The 22,976-nt window shown below is 43.0% G+C and overlaps 1 protein-coding gene across 1 annotated transcript in view; it reads right to left on the reverse strand.

The window, feature by feature from the left end:
• Positions 1 to 22,291, reverse strand: part of LOC125463872 (dynein axonemal heavy chain 17-like) — a 364,283-nt gene extending 341,992 nt beyond the window's left edge. Inside the window, exons 1-3 of the mRNA XM_059653668.1 lie at positions 22,183 to 22,291; positions 20,837 to 21,019; positions 9,560 to 9,814 (exon numbers count right to left, since the gene is read on the reverse strand). Of these exons, the coding sequence (XP_059509651.1) occupies positions 9,560 to 9,814; positions 20,837 to 21,019; positions 22,183 to 22,254 (510 nt within the window). The 5' untranslated portion in view covers positions 22,255 to 22,291. The remainder of the gene's footprint in view (positions 1 to 9,559; positions 9,815 to 20,836; positions 21,020 to 22,182) is intronic.
• Positions 22,292 to 22,976: the final 685 nt, after the last annotated feature.

Raw genomic sequence — 22,976 nt, forward strand, 5'->3', positions numbered from 1 at the left:
TCTGAGGAATGGGAGGGGGAGTTGAAATGGCTCGTGACTGGGAGGTGCAGTTGTTTGTTGTGAACCGAGCGGAAGTGTTCTGCAAAGGGGTCCCCAAACTCCGCTTGGTTTCCCCAATGTCGAGGAAGCCACACCGGGTACAATGGATACAATATACCACATTGGCAGATGTGCAGGCGAATCTCTGCTTGATATGCAAGGTCTTCTTGGGGCCTGGGATAGGGGTGAGGGAGGAGGTATGGGGGAAATGTAGCACTTCCTGCGGTTGCAGGGGAAGGTGCCGGGTGTGGTGGAGTTGGAGGGGAGTGTGGAGTGGACGAGGGAGTCGCGGAGAGTGGTCTCTCCAGAAGGCAGACAAGGGTCGGGATGGAAAAATAGCTTGGGTGGTGGGGTCGGATTGTAGATGGTGGAAGTGTTGGAGGATGATACGTTGTATCTGTAGGTTGGTGAGGTGGTATGTGAGAACAAGGGGGATCCTCTGGAGGCGGTTGTGGCGGGGGTGGGGTGTAAGGGATGTGTTGTGGGAAATGCGGGAGACATGGTCAAGGGCGTTCTCGACCACTGTGGGGGGAAAGTTGCGGTCCTTGAAGAACGTGGACATCTGGGATGTGCGGGAGTGGAATGCCTCATCCTGGGAGCAGATGTGGCGGAGGCGGAGGAATTGGGAATAGGGGATGAAATTTTTGCAGGAGGGTGGGTGGGAGGAGGTGTATTCTAGGTAGCGGGGGGAGCCAGTGGGCTTGAAATGGACATCAGTTTCTAGCTGGTTACCTGAAATGGAGATTGAGAGGTCCAGGAAGGCGAGGGATGTGTTGGAGATGGCCCAGGTGAACTTGAGGTTTGGGTGGAAGTTGTTGGTAAAGTGGATGAACTGTTCGAGCTCCTCTGGGGAGCAAGAGGCGGCGCCGATACAGTCATCGATCTAACGGAGGAAGAGGTGGGGCTTGGGGCCTGTGTAGGTGTGGAAGAGGGATTGTTCCACGTAACCTACAAAGAGGCAGGCATAGCTTGGGCCCATGCGGGTACCCATGGCCACCCCCTTTGTCTGTAGGAAGTGGGAGGAATTGAAAAAGAAGTTGTTGAGTGTGAGGACGAATTCGGCCAAAACCAGCCCAGTTCTCTCCCTCCCCCACTGCATCCCAAAACCAGCCCAGCCTGTCTCTGTTTCCCTAACCTGTTCTTCCTCTCACCCATCCCTTCCTCCCACCTCAAGCCACACCTCCATTTCCTACCTACTAACTCATCCCACCTCTTTGACCTGCCCATCCTCCCTGGACTGACCTATCCCCTCCCTATCTCTTCACCTATACTCTCCTCTCTACCTATCTTGTTTTCTCTCCCATCTTCGGTCCGCATCCCCCTCTCTCCCCATTTATTCCAGTTCCCTCTCCCCATTCCCCCTCTCTAACAAAGGGTCTAGGCCCGAAACGTCAGCTTTTGTGCTCCTGAGATGCTGCTTGGCCTGCTATGTTCATCCAGCTCCACACTTTGTTATCTTGGATTCTCCAGCATCTGCAGTTCCCATTATCACGGGAAATTATCGCTGCTCCTGATGCACTGGTAGAAGAAAGTCAAAGCAGAAGTAGAGCAGAAGTAGAAATAGAAAGAACTAGAGCAGAAACTCATACACTTCTGCAATTTCTGTCAGATAAATAGCACTGTAACAACAGCAGAGAAGGAACAGTTTGATGCAGTTTTGCATCTTTTGTAGAACAATGAGATTGTGTAGTACACTTGGAGTTGAATTAAAAAATCAAAGTAATGTGTAAAATTATACATAACATTCAGCAACATTCATAAGCCCTCAGATACTGAAGGAGTCATCCAAATGCAGCAAGGCCAGGACCATATCTAGTTTGCACTAAAAATGGCATGTTACATTCACACCATACAAACACCAGGCAATGAACATCACCAAAACGTCAGAATCTAACCATTGTCCCTGTCATTGAATGGTGTTACTATCACTGAATCATTCATGATTAACATCCTGTGGGTTAATATTGACCAGAAATTGAACTGGACCAACTGTATAAATGCGGTAGCTACAAGAAAAGGTCAGACGCTGGGAATCCTGCGGCAAGTAACATCACCTCCTGACTCCCTAAAGACAATCCAACATCTACAATGCAAAACTCAGAAGTGTAATGGAATTCTGCCTACTTGCCTGAATAAGGGCAGCTCTAATAACACTCATGAAACTTGACACCATCCAGGAAAAGCTGCCTTCCGATCGACACTACTTCCAGAAACATCCATTCAGCCTACCACTGCTGCTCAGTAGCAACAGTGTGTACCATCTACCAGATGTACTGCTAAAATTCGTGACAGATCTTTAGCCCACACTTTCCAAACCCACAACTACACTCCTCGATAAGGATAAGGACGGTAGATACCACCACCTGCAAGTTCTCCTCCAAGCTATTCGGCATCCTGACATGGAACTATGTCCCCATTCCTTCACTGATGCTGGGTCAGAATCCTGGAATTTCTTCCCTGATGTTATGTGAGTCTAACTATAGTTGTTGGAACGTCAAGCATTTATCACCCGACAAGAAGATGGATGAATTTCAATTAGCATGAGACATCCCTAAATAGATATTTCTGAAGGAACAGTTCAGACATGCTATGACACACATCTGGAGCAGGTGGGACATGAACTCAAGTCTCCTAACCCATAGGTGGGGACATTACAACTGCGCCACAAGGGTCCCTAAAGCCACACTATGCAGACATTCCTTCCCTGCATATTGAACTCAGAGCCTTCAGATTATGAAACTGGGTTTCCCAAGGTAAGCTCAAAATCCTACAAATGCCTGTCTACCAGGCTAAACAAATGAAACCCCTGGTAACTATCTACTGAACTATGTACAAGCAAGTGGAGGACTTGATTGGATTGTCACTTAAGCACATGTAAAGAGACATATCATTAACAAGTCCAGGTAGTGTGCTAAGGACAGGATTGTTTTACTGCCCATTTTTTGTGATAATAATTTAACTTGATTTGATTTATTATTAACTTAAGTTGTTTAGCTTGTACAATGGTGTTCAGAAACACTTACTGACACGAGTTGAATGGAGTCATAGCTGTATATTTCTAATTGCTTTGTTCTGCAAATAAATTCATTCCAAGTAAAGACTGGATTTATTATCTTCCTTTGCTAAATGGACAACAGAACGTTAGTGTTCTCAATGACTTTATAAGGTCTGGTACAGTCTATGCTGGAGGGCAGCAACTGCCACAATCTACAATAAATGATTAAATCCACACAGTTATGGGCCTAGACATACACATGACACATTATTATCATGCCTGATAAAATTTCCTTCAGGGTGAATAATTCATAATTTACAGATGTATTTTGGTACCTCATTTATGACAGATAATATGTGGTTAGAATTATGATATTTTGAGTAAAATATATTGGGCAGAATATTATAGTTGTCTGAACAAAATGGCTATGGTGAGATAAGGCTGAGGGGTGACCTTATAGACCTTTATAAAACCATGAGGGGCATGGATAGGGCAAATAGACAAGGTCTTTTCCCGGGAAAGGGGAATCCAAATCTAGAGGATATAGGTTAAATGTGAAATGCGAAAGATTTAAAAGGGATCAAAGATGCAACTTTTCATGCAGAGGCTGGCGTATGCATGGAATAAGCTGCCAGAGGACGTGGTGGAGACTGGTACATTTACAACATATAAAAAGGCTTGTGCATGGATCTATGAATAGGAAGGGTTTAGAGGGAAATAGGCCAAATGTTGGCAAATGGGACTAGATGTATTTGGGATGTCTGGCCGGCATGGGAGTTAGACCAAAGGGTCTGTTTCCATGTTGTATGTCTCTATGACTCTATGACTCTTATGACAGAATTGTACAAGTTGTCCAGTAAGACCCATTCTCAACACAACAGTAACTCATTCCATCTTTCATGCATTTGCCAAGTGGTAAAGTGAGTTTCTAGCTAAGTAGTGGCAGGTTGACAATTAAGGGGGATTACTGCTTGTTGAATATTTTATTAACATCATAACTTGCCTTGTCAATATTCAGCTGCCTATCTTACCAGATGTGCTGAACAAGATAAACATCAAGAATTCTAGATATGGAAGTTAGAGCAGATGAGCAGTTTCTTGCTGGCTGCAGCCAACTTCCATATTGCAGCATATAATCAATGATAATTGGACACATGCATCCTTCATTCACTTACATTGGCATCTGACATTTGCCAACGCCTCAACCATTATGGCACCTCCCCAATATACTTGGAAGTTTCTTTGGAAGCACCAGCTTGTATTGCAGGGTGAATCAGAAACTAGCATCAGTAGGTTACTGCAAGGAAATTTTGCTTGCAGGGACAAGAACCCAGGTTACGATTGGACATAAATAAGAAAGAACACAGTGTGGAGCTGGAGGAACACAGCAGGCCAGGCAGCATCAGAGCAGCAGGAAAGCTGACGTTTTAGGTCGGGACCCCTCTTCAGAAATGGGAAAGGGAGATCTGAAATAAATAGAGAGAGGACAGATGGGGTGGGGGGAATGTAGGTAGGATGGTGATAGGTGAGTACAGGTAAGCTGTGGTGGGGATTGGTCAGCGAGGTGGGGGAAGTGGATAGGTGGGAGAGAAGATAGACAGGTAGTGTCAGGCCAAGGAGGCAAGGATGAGAGGGAGGGTTGGTCATGAGATGAGGCTGGGAGTGGGGAGGTTTTGAAACTGGTAAAGTCCACATTGGGACCGTTGGGTTGTAGGCTCCCAAGGCAGAATATGAGGTGCTGCTCCTCCCGTTTCTGGGTGGCAAATATCCCAGATGTCCTTTTATCTCAAGGGCCACAACTTCCCCTTCAGTGGTTGAAAACGCTCAAGACCATATCTCTTGTGTTTCCCACACCTCTGCCCTCACATACCCTCCCCGCCACAAAAACAAAGACAGAATCCCCTTGCCCTTAAGTATCATCCCACTAACCTCTGGATTCAACGTATCGTTCTCCGTCACTTCTGCCATCTGCAATCTGACCCCACCACCAAGGATATATTTCCCTCCCCACTCCTATCTACCTTCCGTAGGAACCATTCTCTCTGCGACTGCCTTGTCCGCTCCACACTCCCCACTAGCCCCACCACCGCACCCCCCGTACCTTTCTCTGCAACCACAGAAAGTGCTATATCTACCCCTACACCTCCCACCTCACTTCCATCCAAGGAACCAAAAACACCTTCCACATCAGATAGAGGTTCACCTGCATATCCACTGATGTGTATCACCTTTGCCCCATCCTGTCTACCAGAACCTCCAGGATCACCAGAACTTCAGATAATCATGGTGCCATCTTTACCTTGTTGGATATCATTGCAATGCATCTATCACCAAGTAGGGAAGCTTTAGAATACCAGAAGCCTTTTATATGTGCAACAGGCTACAGCAATGCTGGACTTTTAATGGATATCTTCTTGCAATTAGTTGTTCTGAGTCGTTCTGAGAATGGTACTTGATAAAATTAGGCTAGAACTGGATGAGAGGGATGCTATAGCAGCAGGGTAGGTTGTTAATGAGGTGAGTTTGCTCGGATACAGTATAGAAACTCACCAGGCCAGCAGTATGAAACCGTCCAAAAAAAAACCCATCACAATTTGCACTCAAAAAAAATGTAAGATTCAGCCCATAGAATGTCGCGGAATTTTTTTGGGTCTGTCTGAATGGCCACGGAGACTGCATGTAGGTGGTTGGTGTAGCAGGAGAACTGGCACTGAAATGGATAAAGACTGTTTCAAACCACTTTCTTTGTCTTTTTCTGCAAATCTAAAGGGAGGACTTCACACTTGAGTGTGACATGAAGATATTCAAGGCAATTCATTAAAAAATTGAGAGTAATTTTTTGGTGAGTTTTAAAAATTCTCATGGTACACTGGAATCACGGAATCTCAGAACCTTGACCAGTAAATCAAGATGACAAACGAGCACGGGTTCAATGTTGAATCTCTGCAGTGGCCAGCAAGTACGCCAGGGGGCAATATGAGAGAAGAAGGTATAGTGCAGACAACAGCAAATCAAGCCAAAAGTGCAGGAGAGGCAGAAAATATGGCCATACTGCAGCAAGAAGGTGTCAGAAAGGGTAGAAACGCATAAGTAGAATAGACTCGTGGGAAAAAAACTTGTGAAATGTCTTTCTCATAAAATGCATTTAACAGTGAGAGACCATTTGCCAATTGAGAGGGAAGGAAGCCAAGGTGCAAGAAAGGGGAGATCAGAAACCTCATACATAGGAGTGTTTTCATCCTGGTGAGGACTGAGAGGAGAGCACAGACCTATATTGAAACAGCCTTTATTGAAGAGAGTTCACATTACAGAAGAGGAGGTACGGGAAACCTTAAAATGCACTAAGGTAGATAAATCCCTGGGACCTAATGAAGTGTATCCCAGGAACTTTTGGGAGGGTAAGGAGGAAATTGCAGGGCCCCTAGTGGAGATATCTGTATCATCAACAGCCAAGAGTGAAGTGCGCAAAGATTGGAGGTAGCTAATATCGTGTCATTATTGAAGAAAGACTGCAGGGAAATGCCTTGGAACTGCAGTGTGGTGAGCCTAACGTCTGTGGTGGGTAAGCTGTTGGAGGAAATTCTGAGAGACAGGATCTGTGTGCATTTGGAGAGACAAGCACTCATTTGGAATAGTCAGCATGGCTTTGTGCATGGGAAATAGTGTCTCATGAATTTCATTGAGTCTTTTGAAGGGGTGACCAATAAAGTAGATGAAGGCAGTGAGGCAGACGTTGTCTACATGGATTTTAGTAATGCCTTTGACAAAGTACCACACGGTATGTTGTGAAGTAAAGTCAAATCTCACAAGATCCAGGGATAGCTAGTCAACTGTATACAAAATTGGCTTGATGTTAGAAGACAGAGGGTAATGGTAAAGGGTTTTTCAGACTGGAGGCTGGTGACCAACAGGGATTGGTGCTGAGTCTACTGTTATTTATCATTTATATGAGTGATTTGGATGAGAATATAGGAGGTATGGTGAGTAAGTTTGTGGACAACACCAAGATTGATGGTGTTGTGGACAGTGAAGAAGGTCACCTGGGACTACAGTAAGATCTTGATCAATTGGCAAGTGAGCAAAGGAATGGCAAACAGAGTTTAAAGTAGATATATGCAAGGTGTTACGTTTTGGTGTGTCAAACCAGTGCAGGACTTACAGTCAATAGTAGGGCCATGGGGAGTGTTAGAGAACAAAGAGATCTAGGGGTACAAGTTCATAGATCCTTGAAAGTAGAGTCATAGGTAGACAGGATGGTGCAGAAGGTTTTTGGCATAATTGCTTTCATTGGTCAGATCATTGAGTGTAGAAGTTAGGACGTCTTGTTGCAGCTGTACAAGATGTTGGTGAGGCCACATTTAGAGTATCATGTGCAGTTCTGGTCGCCCTACTAGAAGATTACAGAGAAGATTTACCAGGGTGCTACCTGGACTGGAAGGTTGGAGTTACAAGGAAATGTTGGATAGGCTGGGATTTTTTTTTACCTTGAGTGTAGGAGACCAACGGGTGACCTTATAAATCATGACAGGCATTGATAAGGTAGATAGCCAACTGAAAGCAAGAACAATTTTGTCATTTAATAAGCATTTAGACAGGGACATGGATGGGATTGGCATGGATGGATAGGGATCAAACACAGGTAAATGGGGCTAGTTTAATGGTGAAAACTGGGCAGCATGGGCAAATTGGGTTGAAAGCTTGTTTCCATGCTGTCGCCCTCTATGGCCTTGTCAGGTAAGACATTGCAGGGTCTCTCTCACTCTCTCGCTCTCTCTGTGTCTCAAAAACCACTGAACTAATGCCTGAATTTAGGCTTTATGTCCTTTTTTTTAAAAAAAGTATACACGTGATAATTAAAGATCAATATGCAAATAGGTGATCCAGAGTTACGATTGTACAGGGTGGGAAAATAGGCTGGGGAAGTTGATGATATTTGATGATATTTAATAACAGTATGACCTTGAATGAGTACCCTGAAAATTCCTTTATGGGATGAAGATGACACGAGCAGCTTGTTTTTCTGTACTGGCTGCTTGTTACACTGTAACAGAGAGAGAGTTTCAATCAGAGTGTTGGACTTCACCTTGGACTAGGATCACGAACGGTGCGAGAAACGAATCTAAGCCTCCAGACTAGCCATTAATCGAGGGGTCCCCAATGGACAGAACGGTATGAGACTTATTGCTATTTTTTTTCTTTCTTTTCCATTTATTATTATTATAATTGTTATTACTTAAAGAACATCCACATTTAAGTAAACTGCAGTTGTCGAGTCTTCTCTTAATCACATTCAACCAAGTCCAAAAGAATTGTTTGATACACCCTGTGATCCAAGACAATGATTCATGGTCACACTTCTCCAATGCAATAGATGAAATGAAATTCACTGCCATTTTGTCGCAGAAGGGGAGTGGCAAGAAACAAAACTAAAACACACATACTTCATCTAGCCTTGGTTAATTATATCACTTTATTCCTAGCTGGGTCTCTCCAAATTCTGGTCAGGTCCATGTGTAATCACATTTAATTTCCAAGCAATCTGGGCACCTTTTTTCAGTGGTACTATTGAAGGAATCACAAGCCAGCAAATGAACTAATCAAGTAGTGAGGAGGCAGTGTGGTGGTTGACGTTGGTTTAGTTCAGTTGGCTGGATGATTGATTTGCTATACAGAATGATGCCAACCCCATGAGTTCAATCCACACACTAGCTGATACCACCATGAAGGTTTCTCTTTCTCAACCTCTCACCTTACCTGAGTCATAATGCTCCACTGGTTGAACTACTACCAATCATCTCTCTTTAAAGATACAGCAGTCTTTTGGTCAGTAAAAGTTTATTTAGCTTTACTCATCACCAAGTAATGAAACAAAGGCAATTTCTCAAATTACTTTTTCAGAACTTCAATTTTGAACACTGACTTTGATCTTGTGTTTGTTAAGAATTCAATTTCATCAACATCTTTTAGCTGAAGCTCCCATCCTAATATCATCTGTTTCAAGACGTCTTCACAGTCTTAACAACTTCCTGGAATTCCAAGTGTGTAGAGGGTATATTCAGTGCGTTTTAACTACTGACTTATCTGAAAACTTTGCAGCATACTAGCGAGTTTTGGGAAGATTTGTAGCTCAGGTTGAATTTCTGGATGTGAGTTTGCTCGCTGAGCTGGAAGGTTAATTTTCAGATATTTTGTCACCATTCTAGGTAACATCAGCAGTGAGCCTCCGGTGAAGCACTGGTGTTATGTCCCGTTTTCTATTTATCTGTTTAGGTTTCCTTGGGTTGGTGATGATACTTTATGACTCTGAATATTCTCCATAGCCAGTATTTAAAACCTCACCATGTAAACAAGCAACATGTAATGTGTATTTCTGCCATATAAAACCACATTAATGCACTTGAAATAAGTTTTAAAGAGAGTATATTAGATACACATTCACATGATGGTGTATCTCTTTCTTGCAGTCATTTTCAGGCTTTTCTAAGTTTACTTTTAAAGATGGTACATCGTAGAACATAAAATTACCTGATTTTTAAACTGTTCAAGAGTGGGTGGAGTTGGAGGGACACCTCCTTCACCATAAGATTCTATTTCTTCCTGGGTGAGAACACGTCCATATATTAGAAATTCTTCCAGAAATTCATTGCGATCATCCACCCACAAATAAGAATAATTATCAAATGATTCTTCATACTTCTCTGCTTGTTTCATTGTGGTTATCACCAGAGTCATTATTTCTTCTCGCATCTCAGCCAAATCTGTCATTTCTTCAAGATCTATCTGTAGTCAAAGAAGGTGATAATACATTAGATATATTTTGTTTTCATGGATGATGATTTAATTGACTTTATAAATTTGAATCAAAATGATGCATGTTACTTTATTTAAGAACTATTCCTTGGTTTTAAAAAGGAACTGAGCAAAGAAAACTCACTTGTAATAATTCTGCTTTCCCAAACACTTTTGTTGCAATAGTTTGATTTTTAACTTGAAAGTTGAATTAGTCAAGATGAGTGCCAAATAAACCCCTCTGACAATCTTTGCATAAAGATCAGGCAATTTTGATAGATCGGGCATCACAATTTCCAGTGGGTTAACGAAGGACGTTTTTGGACCAGGAATGCATTTGTTAAAGCAAGGATGTAATCAACTCTCCTAAATTTTAAATGGAACAGAGGCTGAAATTGCAGGAGGTCAAAGCAAGGATGACACAAATGTTCGCAGAGCAGGAGACTGAAGATGCATGTCCAGAAGGCCTGAACATGGATAGCTGAGAGGATCAGTGCTAACATCATTTCTAGGTGCTGGGTCCATGTAGAGAAAAAACAATGTTATCACAAGAGCAGCAAAGGTGAGAACTATTCCATTCCTTCCAGCAATGCCTGCAACATTCTTTTCATTCCCACAACTCTTAATAATTCCCCTCATTTACACTCTTCAATGCAATAGCATACTGCACCAACGCACATTTCCCACACATAATCACATATGCCAACTGCAGTCTACACTTCAATCATTCAGCATGGATTTTTCATATTTTCGCACTTGAAGGAAAAGTTACACCTTCTTCCTCATTTTACATTCCACTCACCATTCACCTCCCCAATCCACTTCATCTTTCTTGTACTCTATAAACACAATATAAATGAGTCCTGCACCTCCACTTCCCATTTCAAAAGCAGTTAACTAATTCTTCATTTTTCTGAGCAGAATATCCGAGAAATGAGCCATACCGAGGAAGTTAAATACAGGATTATAAGGCCATAAGAAATAGGAACTGGAGTAGGACATTCAGCCCCTCAAGCCTGCTCTGCCATACAATAACATCATGGCTGATCCAAAACATTCCTCACATCCACTTTCCTGCCCTTTTCCCATATTTTTTCTATTCATTTGTGGGATGCAGGCATCACTGGCTGGCCAGCTTTTATTGCCCACCCTTAGTTGCCCTTGAGAAGGTGGTGGTGAGCTGCCTTCTTGAATCACTGCAGTCAACCTACAGACCCACAATGCTATTAGGGAGGGAATGCCAGGATTTTTACCCAGGGACAGTGAAGCAACAGTGATATAGTTCCAAGTCAGGAATGTGTGTGGTTAGGAGGGGAACTTGGAGGTGGTGGGGTTCCCATATGTCTGCTGCTCCTGTCCTTCAATTTGGAAGTGGTTGTGGGTTTGGAAAGTGCTGTCTGCAGATCTTTGGTGAATTTCTGCAGTGCAACTTACTGCTACTGAGTGGATGCTTGTGTACGTAGTGCCAATCAACCAGGCTGCTTTGTCCCGTATAGTGTCAAGCTTCTTGAGTGTTGTTGGGGCTGCACTCATCCAGCCAAGTTAGGAGTATTCCATCACACTCCTGACTTGTGCCTAGTAGACAGTAGACAGGCATTGAGGAGTCAGGAGGTGAGTTACCCACCACAGTATCCCTAGCTTCTGACCTGATCTTGTAGCTACTGTGTTTATGTAGTGAGTCCAGTTGAGTTTCTTCCATAATCCATGATTCCCCTACTCATCAAGAATCTACCTTTCCAGGCCTTAGAATTAAAACTGCAATTAAGTTTTATTGTCACATGTACAGAAGTACAATGAAAAGTTTACCAGGTCCATTGAACCTTACAGTGTGGAAACAGGCCATTCAGCCCAACAAGTGCACACCAACTCTCCACAAAGCATCCCACTCAGACTTAGCCCACTTTCCTATCATGCAACTCTGCATTTCACATCCACTTTCCTGCCCTTTTCCCATCTTTTTTCTATTCATTTGTGGGATGCGGGCATCACTGGCTGGCCAGTGTTTATTGCCCACCCTTAGTTGCCCTTGAGAAGGTGGTGGTGAGCTGCCTTCTTAGATTAATCCATCTAACCTACATATCCCTGAACACTATTGGCCATTTAGCATGGCCACTCTGTGTCCACACAGACAGCCACTTGAAGCTGGCACTGTGAGGCAGCAGTCCTAAGCACTGAATCACTGTGCTTGTGTGCCTCTCATGGCACCAGCCTTAGATACAAGATACCTAAGTACAAATCTTAGATACAAGAAGAGAAATAAAGAAGAAAATTAGTTGCATTACTTTACAGTGATTCATAATATAAGTTAGAAATAAGACAATGTTAAAAGGATACAGCCTTATATATACACAGCAAGATATCCCCCACAGCTGTCTGTTGCAAAGAGTTCCAAAGACTCAACCTCCTGAGAGAAAAAAATCCTCCTCTGTTCAGTCTTAAATTGGCGGCCCTTTATACTGAGATTATGGTCTCTGGTGCTAAAGTCTCCCATGAAGGAAACATACTTTCAGCATTTACCCTGTCAAGCCACTTAAGAATTCTACATGTTTCAATGACATCACCTCTCGTTCTTCTAAACTCCAGTGAGTAGAGTCACAACCTGTTTAATCATTACTCATAATACAATCCTTCAATGCCAGGGATCATGCCAGTGAAACTTCTCTCAATTTACTCCAATGAAATATCTTTCCTTAAACAAAGGGACAATAACACTCTAGATGTGGTCCCACCAGCACCTTGTACAATTGCAGTAAGATTTCCCTATTCTTGCATCCCAACTCTCTTGAAACAAGGGCCAACATTCCATTAGCTTTTTTAATTGCTGACTGCAATTTTGTGCTACCATTCTGTTTCATGCACAAATACCCCCATGTCCTTTCGTTGTGGCTTTCTGCAGTTTTCTCCACTTAAATGTGCTTATCTATCGTTCTCTCTTCTGAAATGAACAACATTGCATTTTCCCATGGTATATTCTTGCCAAATTTTTCTCCCTTATATAACCTATCTATCTTTCTTTAAACTGTTTATATCCCTGCCTACTTTTCCAACTATTTCAGAGTCATCTGCAAATTTGGCAACAGTACACTCTCTTCCTTCCTCCAAATCATTATTATATATTGTAAACAGTTTTAGTCTCAGCAGTGATCTGTGCGAAACCCCATTGGTTGGGGGTCATCAACCTGAAAAGTAATTGTTTATTCTGAAATAATTCAACAGAGGCCAGTAACCCATCATCAAGTCACACTTCATTTACACTGATCCAGCTTCTTCAGAGCCAACTCTCAGAACCTCTGACACTCTTGTTTTTATTTGTTAGCCAGGGTTTCCTGATTAGATCAGATTAACAGCCTCAATTAGGGAACTCATACTCAATGAGGTCCACCTGGTTGACCTTGTATGATCATTACAGTCCTCACTTGCTGTTTCCTGTTCATGAGCCATTTCCCTATCCATGCCAAATATTACTGCCAACTCCATGTGTTCTCATGTTATGATTTGAATTTTTGTGAATTACCTTGTTGAACACCTTCTGGAAGTCCAAACACAATGCATCTACTTTCTCCCCTCTATCCAGTTTGTTTGACACTTCCATGAAAATCTCTAATAAATTGGGGAGATAGAATTTCGTTTTTATGAAGCCATGTTAGCTCTGATCAAATAATGATTCCTCAAATGTTCTGCTATTACTTCCAATTGAATCTGATACTTTTCCAACAGAATATATAGGCTACTTGGCTTTTAGTTACCCACATTTTGTCTCCCTCCCTCAATGAATCAGGTATCACATAAGCAGCTTTCTGATGTTCTGGTACTTCTCCAGAATCCAAGGGTTTCCTGAAAATTATTTTGCATCCACTATCTCGATATATTTTTTCTTTTAGAATCCTAGGATGCAAGTCATCAAGGCCAGAGAAATTATTTGCCTTTCGCCCCATTAGTTTGTCTAATACTATTTCTTTAGTGACGATGATAGCGTTTAGCTCCTACTCCATGCAGTTTAGTTTTAATGGAATGTTCAAAATATCTAAAGACTGATGCAAAGTATCTGTTCAACTACTTTGCCAATTCCTTCTTCCCCAAAACCGTTGCCCAGAATCATTTTCTGAGCAGCTTTGGCCTCTCTATTCTTTTTTTAATGAATATATATTTGAAGAAGATCTTATTGTCAGTTTTTATATTCCTTGCTAGTTTGTCCTTGCAGTTTATTTTCTCTGTCTTTAATATCTGGATCCTAATTGATCTCAACCTTTAGAGCTATCACTAACTTTGGCCTCCTTAAATGCTCTTTCTTGCACCTTAAATGCACCTAAAGGAAGGTGTTGGTGTGGTATTATTGTGAGACTATTAACCCAGAGGCCTGGGTAATATTCTTGGAACCCAGGTTCAAATGCCACCACAGCAGGTAGAGCTTTTATTCATATAAAAAAAATGAAATTGAAAATCATGAAATAACCATGAAACCATTGCCAATTGTTGGAAAAAGCCATCTGGTTCATTAATGTCCTTCAGGGAAGGCTGGCAGATGTCATCTGCCATCCTCACGTGGTCTGACCTTTATATGGCAGTAATGTGGTTGACTCTCAACTGCCCTCTGAAATGGCCTAGCTAGCCATTCAGTTGTACCAATTGTTACAAAGTTTCAAAGAAATGAAACCGGACAGATCACCTTGCATCACCTAGGCACTGGAAAAGACAATGTAGAGAACAACTCTGTCGACCCTGCAAAGTCCTGCTCACTAACATCTGGGGGTTAAAATTGGGAAAATTGTCTTACCACCTAGTCAAGAAACAGCCTGACGTAATCATACTCACAGAATCATACCTTACAGACAATATCCCAGACGCCACCATCACCATCCCTGGATATGTCCTGTCTCACTGGCATGACAGACCCACCAGAAGTGGCGGCCCAGTGGAATACGGAGAGGAGGGAGTTGAGAACTCATCAACATTAACTTTGGAACCCACAAGGTCTCATGACGATAGGTTAAACGCAGGCAAGGAAACCTTTCTGATTAGAAAGTACCTTCCTCCCTCAGCTAATGAATCGGTACTCCTCCATGTCAAACAACACATAGAGGAAGCACTGAGGATGGCGAGGGCACAAAATATACTCTGGGTGGGGGGATTTCAATGTACACACTGATAGTGGCTCGGCAGCTGATCGAGCTGGTCAGATCCATAGCTGCTAGACTGAGACTGCGGCTGATGGAACCAACAAGAGGGAAAAACATACTTGACCTCATTCTTACCAATCTGCCAGCTGCAGATGCATTTGTCCATGACAATATCAGTAAGAATGACCACATACAGTCCTTGTGGAGATGAAGTCCTACCTTCACACTGAGAATAACCTCCATCGTGTTATGTAGCACTATCATGATGCTAAATTTGACAGACTTTGAACAGATCCAGCAACTCAAAGCTGAACATCCATGAGGTGCTGTGAGCCATCCAACAGCAGCAGAACTGTACTCCAGCACAATCTGTAACCTCATGGCCCAGCATATCCTGCACTTAACCATTACCATCGGGCCAGGGAATCAACACTAGTTTAATGGAGAATGCAGGAAAGCATGCCAGGAGCAGCACCAGGCATACCTGAAGATGAAGTGTCAAATAGCTTGCATGCCAACAACATAAGCAGCAATGGATAGACACAGCTAGGCGATCCCACACCAATGGATCAGATATAAGTTGTGCAGTCCTACCACATCCAGTTGTGAGTGGTGGTGGATGATTAAACAAGCCCAGCACATTGTGCAAAAGATAAGGATGAAGCTTTCGCAGCAATCTTTAACCAGAAGTGCCAAGTGAATGATCCAGCTTGGCCTCCTCCAGTGGTCCCCAGCAGTCCAGATACCAGTCTTCAGCCAATGTGATTCACTCCATGTGATATCAAGATGTGGTTGGATGCACTGGGCACTGCAGAGGCTATGGACTTTGACAACATTCCAGCAATAATCCTGAACACTTGTGCTCCAGAAATTGCTGCTCCCCGAGCCAGACTGTTCCAGTACAGTTACAACACTGGCATCTACCTAGCAATGTGGAAAATTGCCCAAGTATGTCCCATACATTAAAAAAATGGACAAATCCAACCCAGCCAATTACAGCCCTACTGTCCATCATCACCAAAGCAATGGAAGCTGTAATCAACAGTGCTATCAAGCAACACCAGCTCAGCACTAACCTGCTGGGTGAGGCCCGGTTTGGGTTCCACCAAGGCCACTCAGTTCCTGACCTTATTACAGCCTTGGCAAAAGAGCTGAATTCCAGAGGTGAGGTGGGAGTGACAGCCTTCGACATCGAGGCTGCATTTAACCAAATGTGGCATCAAGGAGCCCTAACAAAACTGGAATCAATGGGCATTATAAAACTCCCCAGTGTTTAGTCATACCTGGTCGAGGTTGTTGGAGGTCAGTTATCTCAGCAGGAGTTCCTTAGGGTAATGTCCTCAGCCCAACCATCTTCAGCTGATTCATCAATGACCTTCTGTCCATCATAAGGTCCTATGTAAAGATGTTTGCTGATGATTGTACAATGTTCCACACCATTCATGACTCCTCAGTCATGGAAGCAGTCCATGTCCAAATGCAACAAGATCTGGACAATATTCAGACTTGGGCTAACAAGTGGCAAGTAACATTTGCAACAGACAAATGCCAAGCTTTGACTATCACCAATAAGAGGCAAACTAACCACAGTCCCTTGACATTCAATGGTGTTACCATCACTGAGTTCCTCACTATCAACATTGATCAGAGTATTCATGGATCAGAAACTCAACTGGACTCACCACATAAATATAGTGGCTACAAGGGTAGATCAGAGGCTAGGAATACCGTGGCAAGTAACTCACCTCCAGACACCTGAAAGTGTTTCCACCATCTACAGGAATGTCATGGAATACACCCCACTTGCCTGGATGCGTACAGCCCCAACAACACCCAAGAAGCTTGACACCATCCAGGACAAAGCAGCCTGCTTGATTGGCACTGTATCTACAAGCATCCACTCCATCCACCACCAATGTTCAGTAGCAGCAGTGAGTACTTTCTACAAGATGCACTACAGAAATTCACCAAAGATCCTCAGACAGCCAAACCTATAACCACTTCTTTCTAAAAGTACAAAGGCAGCAGGTATATGGGTACATGACCCTTTCTAGATCCCCTTCAAGCCACTCACCATCTTGACTTGGAAGTTTATTGCCGTTCATTCACTGTTGCAGTGTCAAAATCCTGGAATTGTCTCCCTAATGGCATTGTGAGTCAACCCACAACAGGTGGACTACTGCGGTTCAAGAAGGCAGCTCACTGCTATCTTCTCAAGGGCTACTAGGGACAAGCAATAAATGTTGGCCAGCCAGGGATGCACACATCCCACAAAATGAATAAAAAATACTCTCCTTAATATCTTTGGTTAGCCATGATTGGTTTCTCCCTCTCTTAGAATCTTCACATTAGCTCTGACGAACAGTCACCTAGACTCGAAATGTTAGCTTATTCTCTTCATGGACACTGCCTGAGCTGCTGTAATTTCCAACATTTTTTGTTTTCAGTATCTTTCTTTCTTGCAGGGATGTATTTTTGCTAGTCATGAATTACCTCCTAAAGTATTTTCAACTGTTTGCTTCCTGTCATTCCTGCCTAACTATCCATCCAGTTCACTTTAGATAACTCTACGCTCATTTCATTGCGATTCACTTTATTCACAGTTGTTCTCAAACAAGACATCCAAGTTTGTACATCTCGAATAAACATAAAATTCTATCACGTTATGTGCATTACTTTATAGGGGATCTTTTACTCAGCAGTCATTTATTAAAACCTGCCTCGTTACCCTTTATGAGATCAAAGATAGTCTGCACCCTGGTTGGCTCCATGACATATTGCTCTTGGAATTAGTCATATTGCGCTCTATAAATTTGTTGTTGTAGCTACACTTTCCAGTTTGATTAACCCAATTAGTATGAAGATTACATTCATCAAAATTGTTGTTCTATTCTTTTTACATGCGCCTACTATTTGTTGATTTACAGCCTTTCCCACAAGAAAGTTTGGTGCTTGTGGTCTGTACACTACTGCTACCAATGTCTTCTTCTTGCTTTTTTTTAAACTTCACTCTAATGGACTCGATATATTCTTAGCCTAGATGATCTCTCACAATTGTTCTCATTTCATTGACTTGATACCACTGCCTTACCACAAAAAATGAGGAAGCCCTTGAGATTACTGGTCTGTGAGACTCTTATCTCACTTTTTATTTGTTTCAATAAATCAGAGGACAATATACGTGGAACAGTCCCTCTGCCGCACCTACACAGGCCCCAAACCCCACCTCTTCCTCCGTTACATTGATGACTGTATCGGCGCCGCCTCTTGCTCCCCAGAAGAGCTCAAACAGTTCATCCACTTCACCAACACCTTCCACCCCAACCTTCAGTTCACCTGGGCCATCTCCAGCACATCCCTCACCTTCCTGGACCTCTCAGTCTCCATCTCAGGCAACCAGTTTGTAACTGATGTCCATTTCAAGCCCACCAACTCCCACAGCTACCTAGAATACACCTCCTCCCACCCACTCTCCTGCAAAAATTCCATCCCCTTTTCCCAATTCCTCCGCCTCATCTGCTCCCAGGATGAGGCATTCCACTCCCACACATCCCAGATGTCCAAGTTCTTTAAGGACCGCAACTTTCCCCCCACAGTGGTCGAGAACTCCCTTGACCGCGTCTCCCGCATTACCCGCAACACATCCCTCACACCCTGCCCCCGCCACAACCGCCCAAAGAGGATCCCCTTCGTTCTCACAGACCACCCCATCAACCTCTGGATACATCGCATCATCCTCCGACACTTCCGCCATCTACAATCCGACCCCACCACCCAAGACATTTTTCCATCCCCACCTTTGTCTGCCTTCTGGAGAGACCACTCCCTCCGTGACTCCCTTGTTCGCTCCACACTGCCCTCCAACCCCACGACACCCAGCACCTTCCCCTGCAACCGCAGGAAGTGTTACACTTGCCCCCACACCTCCTCCCTCACCCCAATCCCAGGCCCCAAGATGACTTTCCATATTAAGCAGATGTTCACCTGCACCTCTGCCAATGTGGTATACTGTAACCATTGTACCCAGTGTGGCTTCCTCGACATTGGGGAAACCAAGCGGAGCCTTGGGGACTTCTTTGCAGAACACCTCCGCTCAGGTTGCAACAAACAACTGCACCTCCCAGTCACAAACCACTTCAACTCCCCCTCCCATTCTTTAGATGACATGTCCATCATGGGCCTCCTGCAGTGCCACAATGATGCCACCCGAAGGTTGCAGGAACAGCAACTCATATTCCGCTTGGGAACCCTGCAGCCCAATGGTATCAATGTGGACTTCACCAGCTTCAAAATCTCCCCTTCCCCCACTGCATCCCTAAACCAGCCCAGTTCGTCCCCTCCCCCCACTGCACCACACAACAAGCCCAGCTCTTCCCCTCCCACCACTGCATCACAAAACCAGCCCAGCCTGTCTCTCCCTCCCTAACCTGTTCTTCCTCTCACCCATCCCTTCCTCCCACCCCAAGCTGCACCTCCATTTCCTACCTACTAACCTCATCCCACCTCCTTGACCTGTCCATCTTCCCTGGAATGACCTATCCCCTCCCTACCTCCCCACCTATACTCTACTCTCCACCTATCTTCTTTTCTCTCCATCTTCGTTCCGCCTCCCCCTCTCTCCCTATTTATTCCAGAACCCTCACCCCCCATCCCCCTCTCTGATGAAGTGTCTAGGCCCGAAACATCAGCTTTTGTGCTCCTGAGATGCTGCTTGCCCTGCTGTGTTCATCCAGCTTCACACTTTATTATCTGCAATATACTCTCAGCCCTGTTGTGCAGGACAAAGTGGAAGATTCAGCTCTGAAAAGAAATCTTGTTTTGAAATTTCCATTTTGGACTTTACATTTAGCATTGGGTATGTTAGAGATCATCATTTTCATATGTGGCTGAGACAAGTTATCTTCACATGATCATTCACTTTTCAGCTCATTCTATTTGCATTCAAATTGCTGTATGATGAGTGGCAAATTTTATGGTCCAAGGCATTCCTGTCTGCATCTGGGCATCCTGGAGTCAGAGATCCAAGCATCATACTGAAATGCATCCATATATTGCTCATTGAAAGCCTGAGGCATCACTGGAGCCTGTGGTAGTCATTCTCATTGTGTTGGATGAGTATCAGACCAGACAGAAACTCAGCCTGAGGCTTGGCAATTATTCCGGGAAATGGTTCTGGTACAGGCTGTCCATGAAGGAAGCAAGTAAACAATCTGCTTTATTTCATGTAAAAACTTATTTTTTCAGGAAGGGCCTTGATAAAATACAATTGAACAAGAAATGGTGGAAGGCTACATTTACCATGGTAGTTCAAGAAAAACAATAATTAACCAACTTGCAGCTTTTATCAAATATCACATATAGCAAATTTCATAATAGCTTTTATCAAGTTCTGGATAAACCTAGAAATATTCACTGCAGTGTAAATGATTCCTGTATTTTGCTGTTCTTAAATCGTTGCTTACTGAGGCTTATAAAGCAAGAATAAGCTATGGCACATTGTCTAGCTGTTTTTGAAGTGTACATTTTGCAAAGTTATTACATTGTTTGAAAATAATTTGTGTAAATACAACATGTCATCATCACAATAACGGCAGCAAGACGAAAATGAAAAAGGAGCAAGTTGACTGTATCCTGTTTTAGACTTAAAATGTTTCTCCAGGTGCAGTCAGTACTATAGACCGCTTCCAGTTTTAAGGTCTCCAGTTATGTCATTGAAGAACACTAGATGCAGACTGTGCAGATTGCAACCCACAGTGGGTCCTGCCCTAGTGTAGCAATGTAATCTGTGTAACTAGAAGAGGGGTGTCAGAAATGAATTACTCTCCCTTAATCATTTGGTAATCTAAGATAAATTATGTGACAAATTGTAAGAGATTGCTCCATTTTTTGGTCTCACCTGATATTTCTTTCGAGTACCATGTTTTGCTAAACGTGGAACAAGGCCAACTAATTTATACACGTCGTTCATCAAAGTCTCAATGAGGTTAAAGAATTCACTGCCTATTCCAATTGTTGGTCGAAATTCAGTGTCAGATTCAGTGAGTTCAAGACGAACTTCAAACAGTGGTGAAGTATGAGCCTAGGTGTCCCAAACATCAGAAGAAAATAATTTAGTCAGAAAAAAAGTCATATGTTTTTAAAAATATTGACAGAAAAATTCCTGTTATTATTCGCAATGGCAGAAATTGTAAAATTGGTCTTACAATGTTTTATGTAGCAAGCACCTAAAAATCCAGTCAGTGAGATATTTCTATATAGTATATCTATGAAAATAAACAAATTGAATTGCTGCTTTCAACAATTTGTGTTTAAAAACATAGAATGAGAGCAGAAAAGTGACCACCCAGCCCAACATCCATGTGCTGGCTTTTTTAAAGAGATAATTAATTACACCCTACTCTTTTCCATAGGCCTAAAATTTCTTTTTTAAGTCTTTGTCCAATTCCTGTTCAAAATAGAATAAAATTACAGAATACTGGTCTAGAAGTAGGCCCTCTGGTTTAATCAGTCCACGTCAGTGTTTATGCTCTATTCAATGCTCCTCCAATCCTTGTTCAGCTAATTTTATGGGGTGGTCTGGGTGGGATGCTCTTCAGAGGGTTGGTGTGCACTCAATCGCTAAATGACATGCTTCCACACTGTAGGGATTCTATGACTCATATTTTAAAAGATCGTGGAACCCAATGTTAGAGGACAAACTTTTCCAGGAAAATCATCAGGGTCAAACCTCTTTGTTCCAGCACTCCTCTCTGTTCCATAAAACCTGACTCTTTGGAAAACTGCCACCCAAAAGGAAAGAACAATGAAATTGACATGAGACATACTGGTCCAACTTATATTTTATACTTCAAGATGGTGCTCTAGTACGACCAATATATTAGTTTCCAAGTAGTACATTTTATTTTCGCTGCTTTTTCCCAATGAATGGGAGGCTTCTATCCATACAGTTGACTTTCCAACATGGCAGAGGCCTATCTACAGCTGGCAAAATACTATTTTTCACGAAAACGTCCCTTACTAGATGTTTATTCATTCAAATTGGATGCCCATCTCCATTCAGCAGATAACTATTCTGGTACTCAACCTGTGACTAGGAAACTTTCCAGCAGTGTGATAATACAGGAGAGTCGACCTGATGCAACTCCTAAGCATTTTAAGAGCCAATCTGCCTCTCTGGAACCAGTATAATCAGGACCATAGGCTTCCCTATAACTTAATTGGGTTCTGTTAAGCATTACAAACCTGACTTTCCATATTGCTGAGAAGGAATTGGAGAGACTTCTGAACAACAGCATGGAAGCCTTCTACAACCATCTTATCTATGTAATTCACATACTTCTCCCAGCTGGGATCTTTTACTTCTGCGTGAAAAAGTATTCTGTTTTCCTGCAACACAACAAGTAATACAAAATATAAATAGTCTATGCAATATTAACAAACATAATTTCTAGAGGTTTAATGTCAGGGTGGTAAATGCAAGTAGTATAACATACACTGCACTTGTCCTGTCTTTGGCCTTGGAATGCATAGGTATAATGGCGTGAAACAACATGGATCAGTCTTATGCCAGCACAACACTCTCAGAAGGCCATGTGCTAAGATTTAGAGCAGCCATTGCTGCCTTAACCCAGAATCTTTTGATTTACATTTCATTAAGATCTGAGTGGGACTTCCAGTGCTGTCTTTATCACACTCCATTTCAATAAACAGCCACAGCCAATTCAGCATAATAAAATGTGAGGCTGGATGAACACAGCAGGCCAAGCAGCATCTCAGGAGCACAAAAGCTGACGTTTCGGGCCTAGACCCTTCATCAGAGAGGGGGATGGGGTGAGGGTTCTGGAATAAATAGGGAGACAGGGGGAGGCGGAACAAAGATGGAGAGAAAAGAAGATAGGTGGAGAGAGTATAGGTGGGGAGGTAGGGAGGGGATAGGTCAGTCCAGGGAAGACGGACAGGTCAAGGAGGTGGGATGAGGTTAGTAGGTAGATGGGGGTGCGGCTTGGGGTGGGTGGAAGGGATGGGTGAGAGGAAGA

The sequence above is a fragment of the Stegostoma tigrinum genome, chromosome 22, assembly GCF_030684315.1.
Source record: "Stegostoma tigrinum isolate sSteTig4 chromosome 22, sSteTig4.hap1, whole genome shotgun sequence".
Lineage (NCBI taxonomy): Eukaryota > Metazoa > Chordata > Chondrichthyes > Orectolobiformes > Stegostomatidae > Stegostoma > Stegostoma tigrinum.